Below are 26,804 nucleotides of genomic sequence, written 5' to 3'. Positions count from 1 at the left end.
ACTTAAAGTAAACTTACAATTGTAAAAAAATGTAATAAAATGTGAATTCGTTGCAGGGTCAAATCTGATTATTGCATTATATTTTATGGTCATAATTATCATTAAAATTTAGTTTATTAAGTTTTAGATTTTATGTGGTTTAGATTTTTGACTAATTCATCGTTTTAATATTTTTTATATATATTTTAAAAAATATCGATTTTTATAAAAATATAAATGTGTGTAACTTGAAATCCTTTTTATTTATATCAACTCAAACTTCAATATTGTGACCATGCCTAAAATAAAATTTGATATAAATAAAAAGGATTTCAAGTTATACACATTAATATTTTTTTTTAAATCGATGTTTTTAAAATATATATAAAAAATATTAAAACGATGAATTAGTCAAAAATCTACACCACATAAAATCTAAAACTTAATAAACTAAATTTTAATAATAAATATGGCCATAAAATATAATGTAATAATAAGATTTGACCCTGCAACGAATTCATATTTTATTATGTTTTTTTTACAATTGCCAGTTTATCTTTAAATTAAAAAAAAATTAAAAATCTTTTTAGTGTTTTCAGATACATATTTATTAATTAAGTACTACAGTTGAAATTGTAAATTATCAAAAAAAATCTCAAATTGCAAGCTTCGTATTTTTCCGTTAGGTGCCTCTTTTCGCCTCTGATAGTATAAGCATCCCCCTTAACTGTCTTGTATTCTGTTTCGAATGCTTTCTTAGCTATAAAATGTTGGCGTGGCTGCCGTACCGTATCAGTATCTTGCGTGACTTAATCCACTACACTCAGTAGACAACTCAGAGATGGCGAGCATTAAGACGTTCGGAACAATAATATTGTTTATTTTAAGGTTAAAAATTATTTCTGTATTTTTATAAAATCTCTAAGTACTACAAGTTTTAACTAAAAATAAAAAAATATAATACGACAGTATTATGTACATATTAAAAATAATAAAATTGCAGTGTCAACCGCATCGTTTCGTACATATTAATAGTGATATTATTTTATATTACAGTGATTATAATGATTGTTTATTGATTCTTTGTAGAATAACCTTTTCAAATCCAGTGGAAATCACAGTGAGAAAATTTCCCAAAGATTTCACGTTCGGAGTGTCGACTGCATCTTACCAAATTGAAGGGGGGTGGAATGCATCAGGTAATTTTTTTTAATATAAATAATAATGAATTTAATAGTAGGTAATAAATAATTATTTGAAACTTTTTCTATTTTAAATATTATTCAGTGCTTTTATTTTATTTTGAGAAAGTAGGTAAGCATTTAATATTTTTAAAAAATCCCAATTTTCAATAGGTATTTAAAGGATTGTGAGTAGGTAATGATATTAACGCCAAAAGAAAAATGCCAATTTAAACTAAATAATACTTAATAATAGTATACTGCAGTGGCGAAGGGTAGAGGTAGGCTGTTAAAATCCACCATAAATAGTGCACACTAAACTTTGTCAGTCAAACGTATATGTTTTTATTGAAATAAGACTACAATTTACAGATGGTATTGGTTAGTTTTTAAAATTCAATTAAACCCTGCGGAAACCAAGCCATAATAGATAATAGTAAAAAAAAAACTCATCTATCTATAAAATATCTAAAATTACGCAATTAAATCATACATAACTTTGGATATTTTATAGATAGAATAATAATTCTTATCTATTATAGTTTGGCGTAAGCAGGGCTTAATGAATTAAAAATGAACCAACAATATGTGTAATATGTATTCTTAATCCAACGAAAACAAATAAGTATGAATGAAAAAGTGTGCACAATTTTGTCGTATCGCCTAAAATATACAAATACTATTATGGTTTGGTTTTGGCAGGGCTTAATTGATTTTTAAAAACTAACCAATGCCATCTGGAAATTGTAGTCTTATTTCAATAAAAACATATACGTTTGACGGACTCAATTTAATGTGCACTATTTATGGCGGATCTTAACAGCCTACCTCCACCCTTCGCTACTGTAGTATAGTCACTATGACATAACTCAATACTAAAATCTGACATAAAAAACCGACAGTCTCAAAGACATAAACTAGGCATTTGTCCAATCCGTATTTACAGGGACGAAAAGAAAGTATTCATAGTCAGTCAAATTAAACAATTAGTGTTTAACATTAATGGTATTAAGTACATAATACTTGATACATTTTTATATACTTTCCATGATGTATAATATACACCGTGAATAGTATCGTCAATTATCTTCTTAAATAATATAGTAATTCCAAATGCATATTCATATTATCGCTCATTTAAATCTGTACCCGATTTTTTTTATTTACAAATTCAGTATACAAATTCACTATTGTATTAATCAGTAAAAATCACTGAGGGATTAGGTACTCAGGAAAATTAGTGGAAAAATCAATTAGAATACACTATCTAAAATTGAACGGAATTATACCCCGGGAAAACAAACGTGGAAAAATGTCGAAGATCTTCGTTGTCGTCACAAAAAGTCTATTATCCGTTTCGTAACATGTCGCTCTAATAACTAAATCGTTTTATTTCAAATTGCTATGCACTGACAGTGAGGTTATCTGTTGTTAAACATTTTGCGATATAATTCGTTGATGTTTTTACACCAATTAATTTTACCGTAGTGAATCATTTGAAGTAGGTAGTGCTGGAAATGGAAAATTAGAGCTATTTTGCGGCGTGATTTATTTGTGAAATTTAAATGATAATATTATGTTTTGATAGCTGATACATTGTAAACGCTTGCGTTAGATTGAGAATCATAAATTCTATGCAAATTATTGTTTTGACGTGTCATTATTTTCGTGTTGTTTTCTTGTTCACCATATATATTTTATATACAAAATATAGGTATTTAGTTATTTCTCTGGAATTTTGTTTCATTTGAGAAATAACACCATTTTAACTTTGTGAAAAACGTTATGCACAGTTTGTAGGATGCCGATCTCACGAAACGGTAACTCATGGCATTTGATCCATCTAAAATCAAAGATCTGATTTGGATATCAAAAAAATGCATTAAAAACAACCATTGAAACATGTTTTTTTTAAATTATTTTGTCAATGACGTGTAAGACGTAAGTACACACTGGTACAGACTATAAATAATGCAATGGGATTTATCAGGTAGGCACCTTTGTGTACAATATAATTAGCTTTTTATATTAGGTTTGTGACTTAAAATCAGAGATCTGATTTGGATATCAAAAAAATGCATTAAAAACAACCATTGAAACATGTTTTTTAAATTATTTTGTATACCTAAGTGTTGTCAATGACGTGTACAGACTATAAATAATGCAATGGGATTTATCAGGTAGACACCTTTGTGTACAATATAATTAGCTTTTTATATTGGGTTTGTGAATTATTGCTTTGTTTACCTACATATTTATTTCATTGACTTTATAAAGCTATTATACGAAGAATAACATTTGAATATTCATTGTTCCCCAGTAGTAACTTTACTGTCATTAGTTTTTATGGATATATCTGACTCGTGCAACGATTCTGTACTAGGTACAGTAATAATTGAACCATTTTTGATGATTCAAAAAAGGTATAATATTTTATATGGGCGTATAAATAGACTTCCCTGTATTTCTTCTAATATGGCACATTTAAAATTCACTGGTAGGTAGAGGAAGGACATATTCTTTTGGTATTGCAGCCACGATGAAATTACTTCATAATGGTGTTAGTGTCATTTAAATGTAATGTTACCAACACATGAATGAGTCGCCTCACCGCCATCTTTGGATTGATAAATCCTGAGCATAACTTTTTGCACAAGCAACGAGTGGTCCACTTTTCAGCTGTCAAAATCAGATCTCAGATTGCTTTACATATTGATTCGCCCTTTCTCGTTTCAAATTGAATTATAAAAAATTCTCACATCAAATATAACTATCAGTGTTATTTAATAAATAATATACATTCCTGTTATTCATCAGCTGTCCAAAGTCAGACTAGTCCTTCACACAAAAACCGGTGGTAATATCGATTTTCAAAAAATATATAGCATTGATCTATGCATTACATTTGTAGAAGGTGTGTTAATGCTAGTGTATTATCTATCATATAACAGTAACTCATCTATCCAAATCAAACCATTCCCTGTGTGAACACGAAAGACGCGTCAGTATGAGCACTCTATAGATTATAGAACAATGACAGGCAATGACAGGTCATCCATCGACGGGAGGGTCGGAAAAAGTAGGACCAGTCGTTGTGAATGTATCGGCTTTCTACTTAAGGTGATACATCAGTGAAACGGCAAATAATTTTCAACTATAGGCGCGACGAAATTTTGGACACGCTCGCATTCTGAGAGAGAACGTCGAGATGGAAACGCGTCACTTTGTTTCGTGATGGCGACGGGCGTATTAATTCTTAAATCGTGTAAAGATGACTAAAAACGTTACCCATTTACTTTAAAAAGAAAACATGTCAATGAATATATTATTATTATTATTGTTAATTGTTATTGTAGAACAATAAATAGAACATAAAATGGACGTATATTGGATTTATATTACAAATTATATTTCGTTTGGCATGCGTCATTTGCACCCGTGACCCGCTATTCGCGCATCGCCTAGCCACGATCTTTTTAGACCGTGCCTCAACTGAGGTACAACCTTAAGTCGGCAATGGTCGCCTACAAAGTCAAACGAATCTGACACAATTCTACCTGAAGAATTTCATTTTTTTATTAACAGTCGGCCAAATTATTGCCGTGTTGGTAAATGTTGTAATCATAATCTTTCTCAATTATTGCTTCATGTTTATTATGTATTATTTGATAATATAAAATTGTGGGTTATGAATGTGATATGATAACGGTTTCAAGGTTGAAAATTATCAATGAACTCGAAATACTAATTAATTATTTTTTAATGAAAAGAAATAGTAACTAGGCACCTATGTACCTATCTACTTAAAGTAATGGGTTCGCATTTTTTTTTTTATATCTACCTAGGAAGAATCATAAAAAAATAGTTTATAATATAATGTTATCACAACGCTATAATATCACGTTTATTGGTAAAGTAATAAGTACTTCCAGCGAAAAGTGAAAAAATAATAACAATTAATAAAACTTAAAAATCTCAACCTCTTGTAAACTTTCCGTGCTGCACATTCAGAATGAACAGCCTTGGGCCCTGAGAGAGTGAGATGATAAGCTATTCTCTATAGTCTATACCAGTGGTCGGCAAACTCATTAGTCAAAAGAGCCAAATATCAACAGTACAAGGATCGAGATTTCTTTTGAGAGCCAAATATCTTAAACTGAAATTATAATATAATATATTATGTAGGTACACTGTTTATTAACTTATAAACTTTAGTTAAAGATTTAAGTCTTAATTAAACTATAGGTACACTTAATAAAACTTGATATCATACGTAATAATCATCTTATGTATTGATAAAAATTAAATTGTAAGTAAGGTATCAATAGAATTAAATCATGACAATGACTGACAAACACTCAATGTGAATAATGGTCTTGCATCTCCTTGCAAAGTTTGGGTAAGTTTATATGTTGATGTTTTTAATTTTAAACACGATTCCAGGTTCTCATCAATAAGACGACTTCTCAATTTACTCTTGATTTTCTATATAAGAAATCTTTTTACTAACCACAAAACATGCAATATTAACATTGTTGGAAGATTTTATTCAGTAATTAAATACAGAATTTAATTTTTCTTGACTCTTCTAAAGTTCCTCAACTGCTTTCTTCCTTGAATCACCGACAGGATATTTAGTGCTAAATGGCGCGTGTTCAGTTGTAAAGTGTCCCTCCAAATTTGACTTCATGTTAAGCGCCAATTTTTCCCGACAAATAATACAGGTCGGTAGTTCATTTTTAAGTTTTGAATAAACGCGAAAGTCTCGGTCCATTCAACTTTAAATTCACGGTTTTCGTCATCCATAACGCGGGCCGCATTACTACTGGTGTGACGAAAAAAACGATGAAAATCCCCCTTTTTTACAAAACATTTTTGAGATTTTAAAAATTTTGCGTGTTTTTTAAATTAATCGTGTGCAATAGCAACACTCTTATACTAGATCTGATGTGGACCATAATGACAATCCTCTTCGGGTGTCATTATCTGTGCGTCGAAGTCGAAACGAATCTCAAGATATACGAAATTCCTGATAATAAATGTGTTTCGGGCCGCACATAAAAGCGTAAAGGGCTGCATGTGGCCCGCGGGCCGCAGGTTGAGTATCACTGGTCTATACCTTCTCCAAATGTAATACATTTTTTTAACGGACGTTGGCGATCACCCCGGATATTATTTGTAGGAAATGATCATTGCACAATATGTTTAATGAGTAGTTTTCCATTGCCTTCCGCAAGTTTCAGAGACATGCCGTTACTGTACAGTCTGTAAATTTTTGGATCAAAATCAATCGGATGTCTATCATCATATTATTTCCTAGACTCTAAGCCCCGGCTGTTCATAGGAGCTTGAACCTTGAACAGATAACCACAACAGCACTTAGTGCTTTGGTCATCCATCACTATCAGGCACATGCCGCACAGCTTTCGTTAACATGATTGTACCGTCCTAAATTAATAATAAATAATAAATAAAAAGCCTTTTTATTTCTTACAAACAAAAGTAAACACGTATATATTAAGGGGGGACATGCTCGTCGAAGGTCAAAATTGAGTTTTTATTGTATTTTCAAACCATGATCCTGGACACTCCTTAAACGTTGTAGATAATCTATTTATATAATTTTGAAGCCTTATTATCCTTTATAGTTATTTTAAACATTTGATGACTGCATGAAGTATTTTTGTTACATAAAATAGTATTCTTTTAAACCTCTCGCTCTAATGTTTTAGAATATAGTCATATTTCGGTACAGAACTGTGCAGTGGTGTTAAGATTTTTTACATTTATTAATTTTTAAACGCATTTATAAAACCATTAGTATAATTTATTACGAGATAATTTTTGTAAAATATTCACGATAAAAAAATATTTTGATAATCTCTGTGATCCCAAATTTGACAAGAATTAGGCATTTTATTATTCAAAAAATCGGCAAGATTAACACATTTGAAGATGATTCTAAAGATATTTATTATAAGCTATGTCTTTGATCATTCAAGTGTGATAAAAATCTTATGAATAATGATTGCTTTATAATAATTATTGACCTAAGAATAAGGTAGTGTTTTTTTGAAATACGCCATTTCTTTTGTCATTCCCTAGTGGTTAAGCTACAACATACGGCCGTAGCCATAAAATGACAAACTATAATTAAAGTAGGGAGTAAAATTATGTTAACGCGCGTGTTTGAACATGTACCTAACCGAATTTTTTTTTATTTTTTTTTAAACGGTACATGTTCAAACACGCGCGTCAATATCATTTTACTCTTTACTTAAATTATAGTTAGTCAATTTATGGCTACGGCCGTATGTTGTAGCTTAACCACTGGGGAATGACAAAAGAAATGGCGTATTTCAAAAAAACACTACCTTATTCTTAGGTCAATAATTATTATAAAGCAATCATTATTCATAAGATGTTTATCACACTTGAATGTTCAAAGACATAGCTTATAATAAATATCTTTAGAATCATCTTGAAAAGTGTTAATCTTGCCGATTTTTTGAATAATAAAATGCCTAATTCTTGTCAAATTTGGGATCACAGAGATTATCAATATAATTTTTTATCGTGAATATTTTACAAAAATTATCTCGTAATAAATTATGCTAATGGTTTTATAAATGCGTTTAAAAATTAATAAATGTAAAAAATCTTAACACCACTGCACAGTTATGTACCGAAATATGACTATATTCTAAAACATTAGAGCGAGAGGTTTAAAAGAATACTATTTTATGTAACAAAAATACTTCATGCAGTCATCAAATGTTTAAATTAAATATAAAAGATAATAAGGCTTCAAAAGTATATAAATAGATCATCTACAACGTTTAAGGAGTGTCCAGGATCATGGTTTGAATATACAATAAAAACTCAATTTTGACCTTCGACGAGCATGTCCCCCCTTAAGACTTTTTATTTATAATACTATGAGATAATGTTTATAAATTAAACAATGATATGTAATTAGTTTGTTTGGTTTGTAAGAGCCCCTCTTCGGGTGAAGGCCTCCTCCAAAGAGTCCCACTGAACTCTGTTTTTGGCTATTTGCAGTCAGTTTGGGCCCGCTATCTTTATGATGTCGTCTTGCCATCTCGCACGGGGTCTTCCTCTATAGCGTTTCCCTTTTGGGCCGTTCCATGAAGTAATTATTTTTGTCCATCTCTCATCTTGTAGTCGCGCTACATGACCCGCCCATTTCCATTTAAGTCTTTGAGCATGGATTAGAGCGTCTGTGGCTTTTGAAATATTTCTTATAAATTAATACAAAAGTTATTTTCTCAGTTTCAATACCGTGAGAGAAAATATCTCTAATAATTGTATTTTATGTTTTATTTTAAGTTTAATTAGAATATTGAAGTATTCAAGTAATCTTAAGCATACTAAAGGTTAATTCTTTTTCTTTTGACCATGTCCGACCCTAATATGATATAATTATAATGGGCCTCCATATAGTGGTGAAATGGATGTTAGCCACTTGCTCAACCTTTTAAGTCCATACTTTGACTCTAAACAAAAATTGAAAAACAATATATTATGTATTTGCCAGACCCAGGATTCGAACCTGGGACCCACGACATTATAAGGCGATGCGTAAACTTAAATAATGTACGTTTATTTTTTTTAAATAAATCGTTGATACGAATGTGAAGTGTGAGCAACGTTTAGTTCTAGATTCAAGTTATTTGAAATAATTATATCTCTATTAGATACCTACCTACATTTCACAAAAAACGTAAATAGTGAAAACAACGAATCCGTGTCAATGACATAATAACATCTCAATGATATTTATTGTATACCTACTTACCTACATGTTCTTAGCTTATATTTGATTGGATAACAGTCGGTGGTCCATATTTGACATGATAAGATTTTTTAGGTCAGTAGAATACCTTTGTCATCTAGTCGGAGATTTTCATAGGTCTCACATTTTTCGATTCTGGAGTGTGAAGCGATTGATACTGCCACAGTAATAATTAATTGTGTTCACGAAATAGACATCCACATTAATCATCATACTATATATATATTCAAAAGCAGCGCTCGAAATGGAAAATTTTACGAACCGGAGCGCTCGATGATTTTACGAAAATATTAACATAGTTATCTAAATTTATGAGTATTTTATAAAAATAAGTGTTAGGTTCTTTTGTTTTATGGCCAATCTAGCTCAGACGGTAAAATTATTTTCCTACCAGATTTTATTAATCGGAACGGCGCTCCGGTGCGTTCCGGTCCATTTCGAGCCCTGAAAAGGGAATATACAAATTAATGAAAAATAACATTATAACTGAAAGTAATTTTATTATAATGGTTTTTTAAATATTTTTTTGTTAATTGTACGATATTTTACCACGTTTTGCTTAGCTCGTATTCTTGTGTGTCCGGTGGTTGTTTATCCAGTACAAATCTTGCAATCGGTTTTTAGCTAACTTCCCGACTAGCTAGACATTTGAAACTTTTAGAATATATCAGAACACGATGCCAATGCATTCTTTTAATACTTTTAGCCATCTTTAAGTAGAATTGAATTCATTTTCAGTTAATTCTGTTTTGTATGAAAAGTTATTTCGAAAGAAATCCGTAATCCAATCCACTATTATTGGTTGCTAAGGGGGTGGTCCTAGCAACTAAATTATTAATATATACACGTGTGTTACTATGGAAATCAAAATGAAATTTCAGTATTCTATTTGTTTGTTTGTTTGTTGCAAAATAGTAAAAAAATGATTTGTTGACAATTGCCTTATTTGTCCTAAATTATTAATACATTGAATTGTAAAGTTTATATGATTCAACAGAAAATTTTAAAACGTGGTATATAAAAAGTACTTTTTATCTTGTAATTATTAGTTACTATCTATCTGAAGATGAATTCGTAGCCCAAAACAGCTGTCAACATAAATAACTAAACTATCGTAGAATTAACAAAAATCAAAACCATTATAATAGGCGGCCACAGACGGACAGTTCTCGTAACAGTTTGAACATGGCACAGACAATAACTGTTCAATAACTGTACGTTAGTGGCCACACCACAGATCAGTTTAACTACCCCATTTAAATCTGTAGAATTGTCAACAGACTTGCCCATATACGTACAGTTATTGTCTGTGGCAGAGCAAGTAAGTGTCAAAAACTATGGAGGTTAGGTTCGCGGAGATATTACACAGGGGTATTGTTTCAATTAGTTTTAGGTAGAGTATACTTGAACGATATTGATGCACGAATAATTTATTTTACTTTGAATTTATTATGGTTATAATTGTTTTTATTAGAAACAAATTGACATAAAATACACACCTATGACGTTGGTAAAATAAATCATGATTTCGCTAGTGGATTGTGTATTTTATCGATTCACCGAAACAATATTATACACATTTGTGTAAATATAAAATATAATCTTTTCTTTTCAATAAATTATTCCCTTTAATGGACAGAATTAATTAAGTAAGAAAACGGTAATATTTATAAAGGTATTGATTTTATATACAATAAATTTAAGCATGCCACAAAATTATATTTACATCAATCATCAGTATAATAATTACTATGATATTATTAAAATATATACTTAAATTTTATTTAAATTTAGCGACATTGTCATTCACAATTAGGTATATTAATTTATGTTATGAACGTCTTAAATTAATAATTTGTAATATTCACTACATACAATAAATAAAATTTGAGTACTGAGTTATTAGTCTATATTTTCACAATAACTTAATATTTATAATGCTCTCTAAAATTTTAACATTTATATTATATTGTATAAAATAATATGTTTACATAAATAACTATTACTTTGTTTTACTCTCGTAAAAATAAATAAAATATAATATTTGCGATCTAACGCGTAACTGCGTACATAATATTATTACATTTTTCATAATAAATGAATTTGTATTTTATAATTAGCAACACCAGCCGCAGTTGTATCGCGCGGTATATTCTACTTTACGTTACCAACATCTAACGTCAAACGAGAACTTTCGGCTAGTTGAAATTCCAACAGTTTTACAAAAACACGGGAGTAGGGGGTCGCTGGCAGTTTGAACCTGGCACACATCTGGCAGGTCGAAAAGTGTCCATCTATGGGCGCAGCAGATTATCTACCAAAGATAACTGTATGGCCGCCATTACGTATTAACTGGCATGTTCAACCTCTTACGAAAACTGTACGTATGTAGGTTGTACTACGTAAACGTCAGTTCGATTAATAATTTTCTCAGCCGTGACAGCAATACAATTATTCTGAACCTTATTCATGGCTCTACAATCCGTTATGGATTTTTCCGCCTCAAGAAGAGGTTTTACAGGTTTGTTTTTTAGACTAAACGGGCACGTTTACACATCTCGAAATTCTGACCTTACATACTTGCTTACTTCACCCTGCCACGATCATCCAGTGTTTTGGCATAGGGAAAGCACAAGGTCGCGCCACTTCCCTCAATCTATCACCACGTCTCGCACTTCCCGCCATATGAGACCTGATCTACCAAACATTTTTTTTATTCCATTCAGATTATTCAAGGTTTTTTTTCACGTGGCAAGGGATTTTTTTCTTGTAGCAATAACAAGTGGCGGAATATAATTATTTAATAAAAATATAATACATTGACTATATTTCCTATAATAGAGAAAAAACTAGATATTATGTTAGCTCTACAGATATGTTTAAAATAAAAATTGTTGAAAGAATAGTTAGATAATATATTAGAGATGGAGATAATTGAGGCGTCCATTATTAGATCCGTGTCCGGGAACTTGTACGTATGCAATTCGCCGTATCACACTTCACCGTGAAATGATGTATCGGACATATATGGCCGTATTTTAAAGACCGTCCAACCTCTTTGGGTCGTATAGTAGGTACTGACATAAAATTCATGTTTAAATAAAACACGCTTTTGTCGGTTTACACTTTACAGGAAGCCAGCAGCAAACAAATTTTGAAAATAACCAATATACTGGATTATTTGTTAGGTTAGGTTAGGTTTTCTTTCTTGAATTCATGATTTTTGCCAAAATCAGCTTTGAAAAATAAATTAATGTTCATATTGAATCTAATAAAATTGGAGACCGTATAGTATACCTACGCCATACGGTCATCTGTTTCCAATAGAAGCCCACGGCGAATAATTGTGCCACGGTGAAATATTTTACGTACAATTTACATGTACATAACCTATTAGATCAGTGCGGTCCATGTTTAGGCTCTGTGTCTATTTGTCTCTTCAATTTTGCACGAATTACAGTTTTTCATGCCCATTCCACGAACGTATTTAGTTTCTTAACCTCGTACCTATCTATATGGTTTGGTATAGAACTTATTTCACTAGTCAGTTTTTTACATTAAATAATATAAGTACAGCCCATTTTTTAATCTATACAGTGATGTATATTTATGATAATTTTATCAATGCCAAAGAAATGTATAGTATTATAATTTAATTAAACGAAGGTCACCGATGACCTCTCATTTTTTTTATGCAACGATTATTATTATTTGTTGAAGTGAATGATTGACTTCCTTCTACTAAATAATTTAATATTCAATTTTTTTTTTTTACCAATAGTGAACTTTACAATTTATTAATTCAAGACGTTCGCATCATTGCATTTAGAAACAAAGAAATATTATTTAAACAGTATTATATTATAAAAGTTATTAAACAGTAAAAAGGTGTAATGCTCTCATATACTCATCCTCATGCAGGTGGAATATGTCAATCTCCTAATTGACATTACCAATGGCAGGTTAGTTCTGCACTTTGGGAGAACAAACAACTGATGTTCCCGGTTTCTAAGATAGTTATCAGGGATACACAGGTCAACACTACGAAGAATGGCAGAGTTCTCATTTTCACCGCGTATAAGTCGGAAAAAATACATGGCCAAATATAAATATCGTCGACAGTTTCAGCTACAGTATGTAAGCATACGTAAGAGGAACCCAGTTGGATAAAGCCACGGATAGTATCCATACAACCTCAAGTAAAGGAGTCTCAAAAATTTCTTTTGAACTCTCTCCACCATAAAGTCGTATTTCAACGGATGCGGGGCCCAAACAATCGACCCACTCTCAAGTCGGCTTCTAACTAAAGAGTTATAGAGAATTTTTAATACAGTAACATCTGAAAAGACCCGGGAAGTACGCAAGACGACGCCCAACATTTGTAGTGCTTTTTTACAAATGACAGCCATATGACCACTATATGTCAGCTTACTATCAAACGCAATGCCAAGGTCCCTTACAGATGGTATTCGCGAAAGAACTATGCCATGCATCGAATATCGAAAAAATATCGCGAGGCTCTAGTAGACGATAAGATATCGCATTCACCAATTAATTATTAGTATTTTGTAGTCGACGCAGTAGTTTTCTACGTTCATTTAAATATCTCTCCGTGTTACTGTTTTGTCAGCAAAACTATTCTATTGATTCGTTGCTGCTGTTATCGATTGGTAATAATTATATTATAAAATAAATTGTTTTAACCTATGCACTGAAGACAGCTGATAATATGGTGAACCCTATGCCGCCTTTAATGTGTGCTGTTATTGAACTTACTTCTATTGCATGTTATTTATCCCTTTAATATTCATAATAATATGTATTTTTTATCAAGAGTTAGTTCATTGCTTCGTAAAACAATTTTGGAGTACAACAAATACTGCACCGGTTTAAATTACGACATTAACAATATTATAAAATACATAAGTACTTAGGTATACAATAAAATATTTTTTAATCTAGTTGTAAAATAATTAAAAATTTGTGTCTATCGAGCTAACGTCTGAGTGGTACCTATTGTTAAATGTAATTTTTTGTTAATCGGACGTGTTCGATTTGTATATATTTGTATAAAATATTGACAGCTATTTACTATCAACTTTAACACAGTCATCATGAGTAGATATCTCACGAATGTTTGAATTGTTTTTAAGATAATAAAAATCCTAGTTAAATGAAATCGATATGTAGGTTAAACCAGAGATCCCCAACCGGTGGTTCGTGAGAGAATTTTGGAGTTCCGCAGAGTAATTTGAATATACATATTTGCAATTTTCGTATTTATTAAAAAGTTTCAGTACCTACCTATATTCTTTTAATATTTGTTTCAAACAAGTAGCAACAAAGTTCACATTGATTATCTTTCTGTTACCTGTGATTAATCTTTTATGCACTTCTATGTCGACGTAGCATTCATATTAATTTAATAATTGTACATATTGATTCTTTTTTAATAAAATTAAATTTAAAATGTTTTTTTTTTGCATTTTTCGTAATGAATATCTGTGTTAATAAGTATATTTATTATAATTATATTGGCATATCGAATTTATAACAAGTGTGGAAAAAATACGTGGTAGTGGTTTGCGGGATTCAATATTTTGAGTTTAGTGGTCCGCGAGGCCCAAAAGGTTGGGGACCGCTGGGTTAAACAATGTAATATAATGAGTGACATGTAGCCACCTGTCTATTATTAAGCACTTTTAAAATTATTTTTATATGCAATTGTTATAATTTTGTTTTAAGATAAAGGAGAAAACATATGGGACCGCCTGGTCCATACGAAACCAAACATGGTGAAGGATGAAAGTAACGCCGACGTGTCCTGTGACTCATACAACCTGTGGCAACGAGATATTCAAATGCTGGAGGAGCTGGGAGTAGATTTCTACCGGTTCTCCATATCTTGGCCGAGGTTGCTTCCGAGCGGATATGCTGGAGGATATTCTAAAGACGGCCTCAACTACTATAATACGTTAATCGATACTCTGCTATCGAAAAACATTCAGCCTGTTATCACAATCTACCACTGGGATTTGCCCCAGTATTTCCAAGATCTCGGCGGTTGGACGAATCCGCTAATGGCTTCTTATTTTGAAGATTACGCCAAGTTCGTATTCGAAGCGTTCGGCGACAGAGTGAAGTTTTGGCTTACATTTAATGAACCGAAACAGGTCTGCATGGAGGGCTACGGAAAGGCGAATATGGCTCCGGCAATTAATTCTCCAGGAATCGCAGATTATCTGTGCACGCATTCTCTATTGTTGGCTCATGCTAAAGCATACCATTTATATGACAAGAAATTCAGAAGCAGACAGAAAGGTAAATCTTAAACTATTATGTATCATTATTTGGGTGAGTCCCCGACAGGAACAGATCGAGTTGCCGGAATAGGTACAGGAAGTACCTACAGATTCTTCTGGCATTGCGGCCACGACAAAATCACTTTGGAATGGTGTTAGTGTCATTTGAAAGTAACGATACCAACGCCTAAATAGGTCGCTTCATGCCACAAGAATCTGCCACCATTTTACCTTGCTGTATTCCACAATTTATTGTAGTCAATCTAGTCTATAGACTAGAATAAAATGTCACCTCTTTTTTTGGGCGATTTTTTTTTCGGCCATGTCCGATCCTAATAGGATCATATGGGATAGTAGAGGTTTGTATTAACATAATATTTTGTTTTTTTACGAGAAATGGATGTCAGCCACTTGCTCAAACTATTAGGTCCATACTCTGACTCACACACAAATTGTAAAAAAAAAACAATATGTGTACTTGCCAGACCCAGGATTCGAACCTGAGACCCACGGCATGATAGTCCAACGCAGACACCGTGGAATTTATTAATCGGCGACAATTGATATTTTTTTTACTAATTAATTATCTATAGGAAAGCTGGTGAAATAAAGCTCGTAAAAAATCAAAACACATACATAATTATGTAGGCACATTTTTTCTATTCATCTATTTTTATTTCAGGTCAAATTGGAATAACTCTTGATTTTTGGTGGGCAGAACCTGATACTCTTTCTCCTGAAGACATCGAAGCCGCCGAGAGATCGATTCAGTTTAACGTAAGTACAATCAGCAATATTTAATTTGAAATGTACCTATCGGATAATACGAACTTTTTCTTTTTTTTTCTATTGACCTTGTTCGATCCTAATAGGTACTATATATGGGCCTCCACAAGAGTGCAGGTTTGTATTAACAAATTTTTGTTTTTACGAGAAACGGATGTTAGCCACTTGCTTAACTCATTCGCTGCTGACTATATAATGAGATTTTAATTAGCACCTTTAAAATGCACGTTAATTACATCGATCGGCCGACTGGTCATTACGCGCATGTGCGTCTTCAGCGTCCAAAGTATTAACCTATTAGGTCCTTACTCTGACTCCAAACCAAATTGAAATTGACAGACCATGGACCCACGGTATTATAAGCCGACGCGAAGCCGCTCCGCCATCGTGGGCGGAGCATACCAACTCATCATCAGTTGAACACAGTTTTCCCTTTATTCACGTTTTTTGTTATTATAATATCAATTATATTATAGTATAATACAAATATTATGAAGTACTTACTAAGGTTTTAGAATCATTTATGATTGTAAATGAACTAGAACGGCTGGGTGATGTAAAGTAACCACGAGTAGTTGTTAGTTAAAGTTGAAAGTCTTCATAATATATTTTTATAGCTGTCATATTTTTCACAATTTATTATTAAGTAATTATAATTATTAATTAAGTATTCTCAATGAAATATAAAAATATTTATAATCAAATATAACGTCATTGCTCACATAACGATGAAATAATTATTATGTAGTACTTCTATTAAAATAAGTTATGTTGTTGATATTATAAAATAAATAAAACATATTTTTTTATTGATAGGCTAATCTTTTCCTAACCTTGATTTTTAATTGACCTTTCCAGTTTCCTCTTTGGGTTTTATCAGATATCAATCAAGTAAATCACGTTCGTATTAAGATATAAACTTAACTGTTTTTCCCCATTTCTTACCCTATCGTAAATATCAGACTAGATCGGTTCCAGTTCATTTATTTTTGTGGTGGGTGATTGGCCTTGAACTTTTCGACCACATAATTTCATGTCGTAGTTTCATTTCTCATAATAAATTAATGTTTCCAGTTCGGATGGTTCGCGCACCCGATCTACTCTAGCGACGGTGACTACCCACCCATCATGAAATCCCGCGTGGCGGAATATTCCCTCAAACAAGGATTCGCGCGCAGTCGTCTTCCAGAATTTACTCCGGCAGAAATAAGGTCGCTGAAAGGAAGCGCTGATTTTATAGGAATCAACCATTACTCTGCCAAGATGGTAAAGGCGCCGAAGAAGAAGACGATAGATCCTACGCCCTCCTTCGACAATGACATCGACGTGGATTATTACTATGATAAGAGCTGGCCAGGAGCGGCGTCTGAGTGGTTGAAGGTAACAATTCAGAATGTATTACTTTTATTAGGTAGATACTGATAAATTATATACTAATATAACTGTCAATTCATGGCAGAAATACATTGTATTAATAATTTTTATTTAAACTAATAATAAGTAACTGATAAGTTTGCCAGATACATATAATAGACAGTATATTATAGTCATTATCAATCAATACTATTAATTAAAACACTAAAATCTTTTGGATACTTAATACAGTAATTTCTTATTTAAACGCCTTTTTGTTAATGTTTTAACTAGGGCTCGAAATGGACAGGAGCGCACCGTAGCACTGTTCCTGTTCGTGAAATCGGTAAAATTATCGCTCCGTCTCGTGGAAAAAATAATTTGACCATTTGAACCAGATAGGCCAAAAATAGAAAATCTAACACACTTATTTTTATGAAATACCCATAAAATTTGATAACTATGGAAATATCTTCAGAAAACTGTCGAGCGCTCCGGTTCGTAAACTTTTTCATTTCAAGCGCTGTTTTTAACACTTTCACTTCGATTTATGCACAGCAGCTGATTGCAACATATTCTTAAAGAAATTGACATTTTTCAAAAAATTGTTTTCTATACGACAACACACCTTCTTATAATATATTTCCGTCAATATATCATAAATTATTAGTAATGTCGTTTAACACTTTCTCTATCAACGCCACAGTATATCACAAATCACATTTATCATTCTAGAAACTATTTAAATCTGAAATGGGCACACCGGTGTACTTGAAGTTTTAACCATAAAAAAGGATATTTCCTCACTAATTACTGCGATAATATAATCTAAAAACACGACAATAGTATTTACTTATCTATTAAACTAATACGAGAATGATTGTTATTTGTTTTCTTTCACGACTCGATTATAAACGGTTCGTTTATTTGACATATCAGTATATTTTCTAATTTAGAATTTGCAATATTGGGAAACATCGAAAATTTATGTGACATTTCTATTATAAACTATTGATCAATTAAGACGACTTTACTATATTTATATTTATTCATAACTAATAATTGTAGAAAACTAATACACAATTTATGCTTAATATAGCAAAATAATTATAATAATATAATATGTGTTTTTGTCAGATCATTTTTAATACCGTCTTATATATTATAAAATACGTGGTTATTTTGCAATGTCACTGTAATTTCGATAATTACTTAAGAATATTTTTTGCTTACTTTTTCTTGACATTTTATTAGAAAGTAATAGAAAGAAAATGTTGTATTTTAAATTTGCCAACTAAGAATTTTTACGATAATCCTAATGACGGACTGTTTAAAACTGGACTAATCTTTATTAGTTATTAAATTATATTTAATTTCGTACCTCTAATAACAATGATATTGTCCGGATTACATTTTCATTTTCCCTAAAAGAAAAAAATCAACATTTTCGTTCCAATACCAACCACATACACCCCCCCCCCCGACAGAGATATATTAAAAAACCTTATACCTGAAGTAATTGTTACCTGTTTGACCGATCCTTTAAGTTCTTGCTCAATCGAATTCTCGCAAAAATGACAAATCTTCAAAAACTGTGCTGCCATCCTAAAATAATATATTATATTGCGAGTGGTAAAACACCCCAAGTCGAAGCGTATCATTATTATCAGATTTATTTCATTATTATATCACCATCATGTGATTAGGTTAGGTTAGAACGCCGACCCAAATTTAGTGCCTAGCGATACAGATGCAGCAGCAGGCTCCGCTAGTATTAATAGTTGTCATACAATAGTTTGTTTCTCTCAGTAGTATTAGCAACTATCATAAAAGAAACAATATTATGCTCCATAATAATAATAATTACAAGATAAAAAGAACTTTTTATATACAACGTTTTAAAATTTTCTATTGAATTATTATGCTCAATATGCTCAAACTTGTACTTGATATGAAGTAAATAAAAAACAAACAAACAAATATAGAATACTGAAATGTCATTTTGACATTTAATTTTGATTTCCATAGTAACGCACGTATATATTAATAATTTAGTTACTAGGCCCACCCCCTTAGCTGCAAAAGCTTCAAAAGTTTCAAATGTCTGGCTAGTCGGGAAGATTAAAAATCGATTGCAAGATTTGTACTGGACAAACAATCACCGGACAAACAAGAATACGAGCTAATAAAAACGTTGTAAAATACGTTTGAAATATGCGGCGGCAAAATATTAAATGAAATGACACAATTTACTTAATTGACCCACAGGTGGTGCCGTGGGCTTTCCGAAAGGTGCTCAACAGAGTTCGCGAGGAGTACAACAATCCGCCAGTGCTCATCACGGAGAGTGGATATTCAACCCACGGGGGGCTAAACGATGTCGATAGGATTGTTTATATGAACCTTTATCTGAACGCTCTATTGGACGCTATCGAAGATGGGTGCAACATTGTCGGATATGGAGCATGGAGTCTGATGGATAACTTTGAGTGGATGAAAGGATACACGTAAGTTGTTCAAGTATGTAGTATGTACATATTGACTTAAATGGTTAAATTTAATGTAGGTATGTGAAGGTGTTCATTTGCATTACCCCGTTGGTTAAGTGCTCTGTCTTGACTGCATATGGGAAAAGGTGTATGTAGATGAGATAATACTGTGTCATCTAACGGAAGCCCGAGCAAAGAGGATACGTTAAGGGAGTGTTATAAAAAGCATAGAAAATATTTATAGGTTTTTCGATTCAATTATGTACGATTTACAAAAACTGACATTGTCAATTTTAATTATTAAGACTTCTTTAGTAACTAAAACAGTGTAGGTAGTGGTACAAATCAGCACTTTAGTCGTCACATTAATAAAATTAAATTATACTTTATAAATTCCAAATTCTAAATAATATAATACACCATTTATTTTATTCAACGAATAATTCACAAGATTTGAGAATAAATAGAATGTTATATTCTCAAATCTTGTTAAATATTCATCGAATGAAAGACTAAGTTATAACTAAAATTTGGAGTGATACGGGCGTCGGTTGATTTAAAACACTAAAACCGATAGTCAACATTAACGAAATTTGATAAGAATTTTCTTTAAGAGCGTTCTTCAGTGTAACGGCAAATAATTTTCAACAGTAGATGCGATGAAATTTCTCACTAGTCGCCAATCGGAGACCGACAGTCGAGGTGTCCGCACGTCGATTTGTTTTGTCATGGCGTCCGATGAAAATATTCTTAAATCGTGTAAAGATGACTAAAAAACTTTACGTATGTACTTAGAAAAGAAAACATGTCAATGAATTTACTATTATTATTAGTAATATAACAATAAACATAATATTAAATGGACGCATGTTGGATTTTTATGACAAATTATATTTCGTTCGGCACGCGTCATTTGCACAATCAGCGCATCGCCTAGCCACGATCTTTTTAGACCATGCCTCAACTGAAGTATAATATTAAGAACTATTACTTAAATTCGTCCTAATTAAGTAGGATGCCCGTCTCTTACTTGATAAAGCACATTGTAGCGAATATTTTTTGAAAAAAATATTTTTTCTATTTGAGATGTGTTCAAATGATGTAAGTATATTCTAAATAATATGATGATGTGCAAGAGTCGTGGATAAAACCGAGTCCGAGCTATTTGCTGAATTTAAACTAGTCGTCAGAATCAGCTTGAATGTAATTATCTAACCAAGAAAAGGACACGCTTAAATTTTTCTTTCTTTGATTTGTTTTTTTCTTCTTCTTTGGCGTTTTGCAAGGCCTATTATAGGCAGGCCGTGACACGAAACTAAACTTCGACAGAAGTGCTAGTTATTGCCTATACTTCGATTGCAATATGTTAAACTGTTTGTATAGATTGATGTTTATTGCATATTGAAATAAATGTTAATAATTTGAACGAAATATGAAATCGAAAATGTTCATTGATTGCAAACAGGTTACCGATTTGCATTTGAAGATAATCAAAAACTAGCACTACCATCGTAAATAAAATCTAAAGTCTAAATATAGTCGGCCTTGCTATGATAAGATTAGCTTTGCTTAAATCAAGGACGTGTTGTTCAGATGAGCCTTACTCGAATGATATTTAGTCTAGTTTTGAGCAACTAAATCTTTAAGTGGTAAACGAATATCCTATCCGCTTGCCTGATGTTCTCTTTTTATTTAAACTCAGCGATAATAACAGGAAAAATCAAATATTAATAGCACATAACTTACAAAAGAAATGCCTAATCATACATTTTACAATAAAATAACATAATTTTGGGTTATACGTTAACTAACCACTCAGGGCTCGAGATGACTTGAGTTACTGCTACTTTATGCTTTTTTTTATCAAAAATATTTTAATATTGCTCAAACACATATTTTTGGTAGATTTTTGTCGATACTCGATAGTGTTTACAATGTATGCTAAACACGTTTTGGATAACAATTAAGCATATGCAATAAATACCAAGTGACACAGCAATATTATAAAAATATTATTTTAAAATTTTAATATGGTTCTGATAGATGTATCTATGTACATACCTACAAAGTAGATGAAAGTTTTTGTATATAATTCATGATAATAAGTGATATTGTGTTCATTCTCACGATATGTCGATTTGCTTTGGAGTGCGCTTTGCAAAACATGTCGAAGAATTATTAATGATTTGCCTATATATTGCGTACTGTTTGTTTTGTGCAGGGAACGATTCGGCCTATACGAAGTAGACTTTACGTCTCCAAATAGAACGAGAACTCCTCGAGCCTCAGCGTCTGCCTACACCAAGATTATCAGGACGAGGTCTATCGCTTCAGACGATGACTGCATGGAATGTGAAGAGTCCTTCTCGGAGGCTTACAATGCAATTATAGTATAAGCGTAGATGTTAATTTTAGTGTTACTTATTTGGATTCGAAAAAACTAACGCAGTCAGTCAAGAATTTTTAAATACAAACATACAACCTAATATAAATAAATAAATTTATCATAAGCATGATTGTAACGACAACGTAGTTTACATTGTCACTCTTCTGAAATATTCTGAAACATCAGAAAACATAATATATATTTATAGCAGGATATTACATGTATGTAAATAATTATTTATATATTCGTAGATATTATGTACTATTCAGTGGCGAATGGTGGAGGTAGGATGTTGAGATCCGAAATAAATAGTGCACACTAAACTTTGTCAGTCATACGTATTTGTTTTCATGAAACTAAGAAAACAGTTTGCAGATAATGTTGGTTAGTTTTAAAAATCAATTACACTCTGCCTTCCCACACCATAATAGTATAGATGTGCTATGGACGATCCGATAAACATAGTGCACACCTTTTTAGTCATACTAATTATTTGTTTTCGTTGAATTAACAATACATATTAAAGACGGTGTTGGTTGGTATTTTCAAATTCATTAAGCGCTGCATAAACCAAACCATAAGAGATTAAAGATAATATCTTCTATATATAAAGCTATGTATGATTTAATGACATAATTTTAGATATTTTATAGATAGACAACTATTTTTTGACTATTTTCTAATAATGGCTTCGCTTATGCAGGTTTTAATTAATTTTTAAATTAACCAATACTATCTGCATATTGTAGTATTAGTTCAATGAAAACAAATATGTATGACTGACAAAGATTAATGTGTACTATTTATGTCAGATCTTAACAGCCTATCTCCACCCTTCGCCATTGCATGTAGTTACCCAGCTTGACTGTAAAGGCTGTCATGAAGAATTTTTGACGTCTTTATAAATAAGTTAATTGTTATGAATAGGGTAGGTACCTACCTATCTAATACACGTTGTATTTTTAATTTCAAGGATGAAATTCTAATGAGTGATTTTAACAGTAAGCTGTATTTCTTGTTTTTTATCATACGAAGTGCGTTCTTAATTTTTTTTACCTTCGCAGGAAAACAATAATGGATGAAAACGATTTTTTTAAAATTCAATATACCTACTCCCCTGACATTGTTTTAGCCATGTTTGCCAAACCTTTTTACCCGAAGGCACACTGCACACAAGAAACGGAATTAAAAATCGGAATAGAAATCTCCCCAAAAATTATACTTCATTAAAAAAAAATATTAGTGTAGCAATAAAACAATACTGTTATATCAACATATTATAATATAAATAATAATTTTATTATGTAGTGAAAAGCATGCAATTATTTTTGGGAAAGAATTATGTTAAAATGCAGCATTAAATGACATAAACAAACACGTAATTCCTCATCTTCCGTCTGTAATTGCTTCCATTTTTTTCATTTGATTTGATTTTCGAGGATATTGACTTCGAAATCCAAAATGCTGACTACTGCTAGCTCAGACAATGGGGTTTTGTCATTGGGTTTTGTACACATAATCGTTTTTATGTCTATTAACTTTTTTCTACTGTTGGTGTGTATCATCCTAACTAGCGAAAGGATTGATGACCCATTCGTATATTTGATAATCAAGAAAATACTTAAATACGTAAAACAATGCAGATGGGTTTTGCAGAAGTACACAGCTTGGCAGACACTGTATTTAGCATAACATTGCAGGCATGAATGTTTTAACGTTTACTAAAACAGTAAAATTAAAGTATTTAAAACTAAAAAGTCGGGGGAAGGAGGTTGTTTCCCATAGACTACCTGTATGCACTCGGTAATCTTCTTCGGCTTCTGGATAAGAAATTTGACCACGAACGGTTCTGAATTTTGAATAATGTCTCAGTTGGGTCGCAGGAGGACACACTTGCCATAATATGACTTTAAATATCAGAATCACACAGCTAAAATTGAGAATGCATCACACCAAGACGAGTCCCAATATGCTTGGACATTGGCTTGTCTTCTTTCATATTAAGGTAGGTAGAAAAAGTAATAAACATCCTACGTAGGCACCTACGTTAAATTGAAGACTTTTTTGTTAACGCAGTAATTTTCAATATAAGAAGTGTATGATATTCATGAATGCATACTATATGAGGTATTATTATATTATTTTAGTCACCTATGATTTTATCCATAACATTAAAGATTATTCCGTTGTGTAAGTATTCTTTTGTGATGAATTTTATCCAGTAAACAGTGGATGGTCTATACATATTCCTAAAATTGAATACCTTTATAAGGTATCGAGGATAGTTTAAATAAAAAAATAAGTAAAAATTATAATTAATTCGTATGTAAATCGTAATAAATATTATATGAGTAGATAAACGTATGACTGATAGACAAGTGTGAAAAGGCATGAACGCACGAGTAAAGTACTGCAGTAGCTTTAAACATATTTATCGCATTAGTTAGTTATATTTTACATTGTATATGCAGATAAATTCCTAATTCACTTTATAAGTGAAGATAGAATTTTGTTATATGTTATAAGATCAAATTGTATGTATTGTACCACAAACAAATGAATAAAATTCTTCTTTTGTTATTACAAAACTATTTTTTAATTCACCGTCAACACTTATTTATTATTTATGTGGAACAATTCAACCCTGAAATTGCGCAGATTGCGATTTCTTCTACTGTGCACGAATTACATATAGTAAATTTAATTATTGTTACCGTGTCTCTAACTACGTGAAATTTTCTGTCAAAACTATCGTACTTCACACTTATGTGGTATGTTTATACTAACTTTTCGAAAAAATTTCTAAATAACTTTTTAATTTTTTTCGTGTTATTCCAGCAGTGCTAAAAAATTGGCACAAAATTGGACGTCCAGAATGCATTTTGTCAATAATAACACTGTTATTAGTGGCCATATGCCCGAAATAATTTTCAAATGTTAATAGCATAATATATTGATCTTTCGAATAAAAAAGTTGATGAAAAGTAATTTTTTGTGTTATTTTTTTTACAATAATATCAAGTTCAATCGGGCTTCAAAAACACCTTTTACTTTTTATATTTTCTATTGAAAATTAGTAGATCTAGTCTACATATTATTATGGACTGACTATATCACTAGGTATACTGTAAAAATATTAACAACATAATTGGCAGGTAGGTATAGTGATATTAAAAAAACGTACCGTAATCTCATACATCGATATCTTTTCTTTTTTTGTGTAATAGTAATAATAATATGATTTTGAAAATGAATCAAATCAATGACTTTTGAAGTGGTTGATCATTTCATCAAACAAATTAATTTTAATAAAACTTTGGCATGATTTTATTGATATTATATCAATAAACAAACTTCAAGATTCTGGCAATCATGAAAACTAAGAATGAAGTGTACTTGTTTTACTTACTTACTTAGAATTTTTCCGACCATGTCCGATCCTAATAGGATCATACGGGCCCTACACAGAGTAGAGGTTTGTATTAACAGATTTTGTTTTTTACGAGAAATGGATATCAGCCACCTGCTCAACCTATTAGGTCCATACCCTGACTCACACACAAATTGAAAAACAATATATGTACTTGCCAGACCCAGGATTCGAACCGCGTGATAGTCCAACGCTTAGTTTAAATAAAGCGCAAATTTAATAGTAAGTACTTAAATACTGCTATCACTTTTATTAAATATAACTGGACCTGTTTCGTCCGCGTCAGAGCCTTCAGATGGACAATGTCAGTCAACACAATGATTAATGAAACTTCATATTTTTATATAAATTTACTGAATTTTCTCATTGGCGATATAAAATTGATAGATGAGTTTAAAGTATGTATTTTTTAAATAATTAATTATTTTAGGAGAGAGAAAAGAGAACACATTTACGCTTAAGTTATACCTAATTATTGTCATTTTTTTATATAAAATTAAATATTTTTAACAATATAAATAAATAATTCTCCGGCCATGTCCGCCCCGCCCCTTAACTGGAGCATATGGACACCACAAGGCGCCTCTAAGAATCCCTGTCTCTCGCCAGTCTTCTTGCATCATTTCAAGTCATGCCAGCATCCCGTAGCTCTGCCGTATACACTCGGTAGATAGTGTTTAGCGGTTATCTAGGACGCCTGAATCCGGTTGGCTTGAATAACAGGCAAGTCAGTTCACGAGATAATTGTCAGGCTGCATGACAATTCGTCAACGACATATTCGACAACGTGTTGTGCAATAGCACCTGTCCTAATCCAGATTTCCCCCTAATTAGCGGCCGGAAAAACATGGAGAGTGTCGACAGCTTCAAATACCTGTGGGTACTGTGAGTGTCTGAGACTGACGAAGAATGTACTCGGTAAAAATCAAATGCCGCCTATTCGACAGTTGAATTCTGACGGTGCTATTTTACGGTAGCGAATCATGTTACCTTTAGAAGGAATAACAGTACACTGAGCTGCGAGAACAACTGATGCTTGCGATGGATACTGGGTGTGCCTTTAGGAGTAACGAGTCTTTTAA

The 26,804-nt window shown here is 31.8% G+C and overlaps 1 protein-coding gene across 1 annotated transcript; it reads left to right on the top strand.

The window, feature by feature from the left end:
• The first annotated feature begins 787 nt into the window (after window positions 1-787).
• LOC147072456 (myrosinase 1-like) lies at window positions 788-23,541 on the top strand. Its single transcript, XM_085947236.1, has 7 exons — window positions 788-867; window positions 1,069-1,178; window positions 14,722-15,297; window positions 15,961-16,055; window positions 17,139-17,444; window positions 19,686-19,924; window positions 22,128-23,541. Exons 1-7 carry the CDS (start codon window positions 821-823, stop codon window positions 22,300-22,302), a joined length of 1,548 nt encoding a protein of 515 aa, XP_085803362.1. The 5' UTR covers window positions 788-820; the 3' UTR covers window positions 22,303-23,541.
• Window positions 23,542-26,804: the final 3,263 nt, after the last annotated feature.

The sequence above is a fragment of the Rhyacophila brunnea genome, unplaced genomic scaffold, assembly GCF_057557595.1.
Source record: "Rhyacophila brunnea isolate RB1 unplaced genomic scaffold, BYU_Rbru_1.0 scaffold_2, whole genome shotgun sequence".
Classification (NCBI taxonomy): Eukaryota; Metazoa; Arthropoda; class Insecta; order Trichoptera; family Rhyacophilidae; genus Rhyacophila; species Rhyacophila brunnea.
This window is presented reverse-complemented; position numbering and strand designations above follow the sequence as displayed.

Bases quoted from the DNA above. Each gene is read 5' to 3' on its own strand.
- LOC147072456 (XM_085947236.1), top strand. From the start codon at position 821: ATGGCGAGCATTAAGACGTTCGGAACAATAATATTGTTTATTTTAAG. The intron at 16,056-17,138 runs GTAAGTACAATC...TAATGTTTCCAG, and splicing joins AGAGATCGATTCAGTTTAAC to TTCGGATGGTTCGCGCACCC. The intron at 19,925-22,127 runs GTAAGTTGTTCA...TGTTTTGTGCAG, and splicing joins GAGTGGATGAAAGGATACAC to GGAACGATTCGGCCTATACG.